Source organism: Vanellus vanellus, assembly GCF_965231255.1.
Source record: "Vanellus vanellus genome assembly, chromosome: 11".
NCBI classification, from domain to species: Eukaryota; Metazoa; Chordata; class Aves; order Charadriiformes; family Charadriidae; genus Vanellus; species Vanellus vanellus.
Window position 1 is genome coordinate 22,840,595 of NC_138916.1, and position 4,937 is coordinate 22,845,531.

At 39.5% G+C, this 4,937-nt stretch overlaps 1 protein-coding gene across 1 annotated transcript in view; it reads right to left on the reverse strand.

Moving 5' to 3' along the window:
- The window catches only part of LCTL (lactase like), a gene marked incomplete at both ends in the record, with an annotated part of 7,389 nt that extends 5,992 nt beyond the window's left edge, over nucleotides 1–1,397 (reverse strand). Inside the window, 2 exons of the mRNA XM_082488966.1 lie at nucleotides 24–184; nucleotides 1,274–1,397. Of these exons, the coding sequence (XP_082345092.1) occupies nucleotides 24–184; nucleotides 1,274–1,397 (285 nt within the window). The remainder of the gene's footprint in view (nucleotides 1–23; nucleotides 185–1,273) is intronic.
- Nucleotides 1,398–4,937: the final 3,540 nt, after the last annotated feature.

Here is a 4,937-nt window from a genome sequence, read left to right on the forward strand (position 1 = left end):
GGATAGTTCCTCTTTAACGATACCTTAACTTTGTAGTAGCCATCACATGCTGAATCTCCTGTTTCATTTCTAAAGACTTTCCCTTTCTGGTGAGTAAAAGCATCCCAGATACTCGGTCCTTTCCCATCCTTATCCCAGGCCCCTTCAGTCTGGTATGCAGAACTTCCAACGCCCCATAAAAAGCCTAAAGGTAAAAATAAGTGAGTTATGATTTAAATATTTTCCTGCAAAACTGGTCTTCGTACTAAATTTTCATACGAGAAAGTAATTGATGCATCTTCACAGCTGCATAGTTTGGTGTGAAATGTGCATGGTCGCATGCCTGCTGAATAAGAGGGCAATGTTTTCTACGTGAAGCTTTATTGGTGCATAAAAAGGGACTGTCTGAAAATGTGGTATACTCTAAAGGCATCCTTTTCTGATGCACTGAAAAAGGAATCTAATTCTTTCATATATTAAACCTTGTTACTATTATTTTACAGTGATGAGGTGGTGCATTGATAGCGTGGCAGAAATGTCTTACTGTAAGAAAAAATTAGGTTCCTGCATCATTTCTCCCTGCTAGTTTTTATGGGATTTTTAGCGATTACAGGCTTAGTTGTTTTTATGTAAAATATATAGAAAGATTCTGGATTATTTTCCTGGTATTATACAAAAGGACATGATTAATCCATTTCATAAGCCACTTAAAAACTGGAGCATGAAAACAAATTAGTACCTGTATCTTTTTATTTTTGATTTTGGTTGACTGAAATATGTGAGTGTATATATGTTGAAGAAAGGACAAGGTTTCATTAAAGCGGTACTGAAGAAGAGTGAATTAGATAATACTAAATAGCTCGAAACAAACCCAACACAATTATTTCACTCACGTTAATTTCTTAAGTTAGCTGCATAACAAAGGATATTTTTAGTTTATAATTCTGCATGAGTTGTAGATAATGTGTATGAAAAAGAAGGGTTCTTAGGTGTGATTTGTTATGCTGTGCATCTTAATCACGGACAGGAAAGGGAGATCTGTATATGAAATACTAATCTATTAGTGTTTACTGTTTTAAGTGACTATATGAAACGCAGGGTTATGTGAATCCTTGTATTTCCAGGGCTAGGTGCAAAACATTATATTAAACATGCATTCTGCAAAAGTCTGATTTTTTTGTTTCTGCCATTTCCCTTGAAGGACAAGGAAAACCTTTTGGTAGCTTTCTTGCGCAAACACACAAGTAGATCTAGAGCATTAGAAAAGCCACAATCAACTGTAGTTCAAAAGTACCAGCTGGAAAAGTGCCATAATAGAAAGAGCCTGGATTATTCTTTGTCCACGGGAAATCCTCAGCTGTATTCAGCTGTATTATCAGCACAAGCGTATACCATATTCTCAAAACGTAAGTCTTCATTGCTGTTAATTTCATCACTGCAAAGTTTTCTCTGCAGGTTCCCACCTGATAAAATAGAAGAGCGTTGTCAAGTATTGCTGCTCTACAAAGTCAGCTTAGGGTGATCAAAAGCGAAAAGCTTATTTTTTCTGCTGAATGGGTACTATTTTCATTGAAGGCTAAAAGCAGTACTTGGGCTAAGTGGAAGATGCAAAGCTTCTGGCAGCGTGATGAAAATGAGAGAAGAATGAAGTGCAAAATTATAACTATTAGAAGTGTTCCTGGCCTGTTTTCCATAACTTTACTTATCTTTACTATATTCTAAAAGTCTCTTTGCTGGTGGCTATTTTGCTTTGGATTTCAAACTGTCCCCACCAGTGTCAGTAACTAAAACCCTGCACAGTGATTGTGAGTGGGAGCAAGAAATGAAAGCGATTATGCTGCTGGCATCTTGCCACCTAAATATGTAATGAAAACAAACCTTGTGGAAGTTGAAAAGGAAAATTAATACTTGCAATTGTTTCAGTTTTAGTAATTGCAGCTTTTATCTTGTTGATATCCCTCTTATCCAGTTCCAGCATGGATTTAAAATGCTACTGTGTATGCACGATATTTTTAACTGCTAAATCAGGTTAAAGTATTGGTGGGGTGGCCAATTCTAACCACTTTAAATAAAGTTTCACAAGAGCTTTGTAGAACAGCACTATTTTCACAAAATTTATACAGTTCCTAAAGGATCTGGTTTACATTCCTGAGCCTCTGTTGGCGAATTTGAAGACAGAGGAAGAAAACGAGGAAAGGTAGAACAGTTATCTAATTAAAAATAATCATAATTTGCATTGGATCATTGCATAAAAAGTAAATACATCTGGAGCTTTGAAACACAAACTGGGATTACAGGATGGGACATGCACGCGAAGCTGATCAATTGGACTGCTTATGTAAGCCAGCGTTTAACGGCCTTGGGGGTCCCAACAGTGGGTAAATGAAGGTCTGACAACACCACGTCCCTGCCTGCCTGCACAACACCAGCCTTGCCACAGTCGTTCTGCAACATGCAAGAAGGGAACCGTGTTTTTACACGGCATCTCTTCTCATCAGCTCCTCTTGCGCAGCCCTGGGGCAAGCGACAACAAGGGTGGAAAAACCACCTTCAGGATGAGGTGACCCACAGTGATCCCACTGTGTGCTCCTTCACCTTGTCTGTTAGGAGACGGTGGTACTGGGAGAGACTGGCTAAACAGAACTGAGCAACAGTTTGTTTCTGATTTGCTTTTTACCAGGATTTTGTAGCATCTCTCTCCCGCATGTAAAAATTTAGGTCCCGAGCCAAAGCCTGGTGGGAATCTTTGCCTCGACTTCCCTGGGCTGTAGGTCAACCCTCTGGTGATCTGTGACCCCAGGGCCAAACAGGCTGTGTAACACCTGCCTTGCTTGCAGGTTGGTTCTGGACAAAAAAACAAAAAACCAATTTGGGCTATAAAATCAAAAGGTTACGGAACCACTTTTCAGAACATGTAATAAAAGTATGACCTCAGAGACCTCATTCTGCGCTTATTAAAGAGCATTCCATATCTCCTAATTAATGCAGGAACTGCACAGCTGGTTTGGGAAAACATCTGCTTCAACATCTCAAAGGCCTTTAGCCTCAAATTAAAAGAATCGTCACCTCTACATTTCTAATGTGAACATTTAGATTGCAAGGGGGGAGGGGGAAAGCAGACTACAACCACTTAAAAACATCACAGGGTCTAAATACTCTGAAGTATTTTTATTTTGAATAGAAAACGTTGCAAATACATGTGATTTTAATTTAGACATTGATCGTCAAATCTGGCTTTTCAGCCTAATCAATAAGATTAAATTTAGTGTCACCCTTCATATTCTTGATAGTAATGACTGACAGTCATGTGAAAAGAAGCACAAAGGACAGAAAACATGTTCTGCCAGGTGTATTGTTGTTTTCTGTAGTCCAGGCATTAATCCTATGGGAATGCTTTTGCAGGGGTGCTGATAATTCTGTTCCAAAAGTAGAGCACAGCTTTCATAATATTTTAGGGTGTTTATTATGTTTTTTTACATTTGTAATGATGTGATTTGTATTTTGGGTAACTCATTTGGAGCTAGGCATAACAGTTGAGTCAAAAATCAGTATATTTTTTTTTGGTCCTTGGCTTGATAAATGCATTAAAAATAATTTCAGTATTTCAAGAATTGCTCAAGTACACGTACCTTTACAAATACAGTAGAAGAAACAGCTATTCTAATAGTGCAAAAAGGTTTACTGAGTTTAGACTGTAAGGCTGGTACCATAAACACCCAACTGACTCTCTTGTTTTCTAGCAGCTATCTTACTTTCTACCCTGATTATAGAATGAGTTATTTTAATTTTCCCCCATTTCTGGCTTACCTGGTGGTGTTTTCAGTGGATGTGTCCCAACTGGGAGATTCCTCTGAACTGCCAGAAATTTACCAGTGCACTCAGAGTAAATTTAGTTTCACACAATAATTGCACGGAATTAATCCAACTGTCACAAAAACTCGTGAGAAACATCTAGTTGAAAACAGCATTTTGTTCACTTACAGCCAAAACAAAAAAGAACAATCCTTTTGTATTCACAGTCAACGCTGCAGGAAAAGGTTTAGCTTAACCATACGAATCTTTTAGCAATGAGGTATTTTCCTTTGTAAGCAAAATTAGCTTTGCGAGTGATCTATACATTCATACATAATTGCACTTGCTCTTGAATAGGGTATTTGTAGACACTTTTCTCTCGGTGCAAATGTCTGTATCCTAGACGGTATTGGGCAGGGAGATCTCACTGGGAGATTTTGTGAGGCCAAGGGTTTTGTTTTTACATGGCATAATTTTGAATCGGATATTCAGGATGCAGTCTCAAAAAAATAATAAGCTTTTTCTTTTCTCTTGTTTGTAGAGGAATTCCTTATGATTATGTCTTTGTGGAAAAAACAACTCTCCCAGTCTTGGAGGTCAGCAGTTCAGCTTGAGCTATAACTGTTCCTTCTTTTAGTTCTGTGAGTTATCGTTTAGTCCCCCCTCATAGACAGTACACATCAAAAAGACTATGAAACGAGCAAACCCATTGCTAGGGCTTGCTGGGCTGAAAACGTGTGGTTTCAGACATTGCTGCTCACCCGGCTTTCAGGAATGACAAGCCTTTCTCTGCCGAGAGAGAAGGGGATGAGCCTCCCAAGAGCAGCAGTGGGGATAAGTACTGCTCGGGTCGGGTCGGCTCGAGGTAGGACAGAGACGCTGCAGGGGGAGGCTCTGGTCAGTGTTGGTACAAAATGCTGTATCAATGAACCTTTCACCTATCCACCGTAAGGAAAGGGGCCTGTAAGGAAACAGAGTCTTGTAGGGGAACCAGAAAAAGCACCAGCTCTGTTGGCTTTAGGTAGTTGGGTGATTTTCTCCCTGCGGCCGTGTGCCTGTGTAGCTGCCTGGCTCTTGAGCTTTCTGGGGATGGGTGACACATGGCTGTGGAAACCGCTATCCAACGCCTTTGACGCTATACAGTCTGTAAGCAAATTCCCATTTAT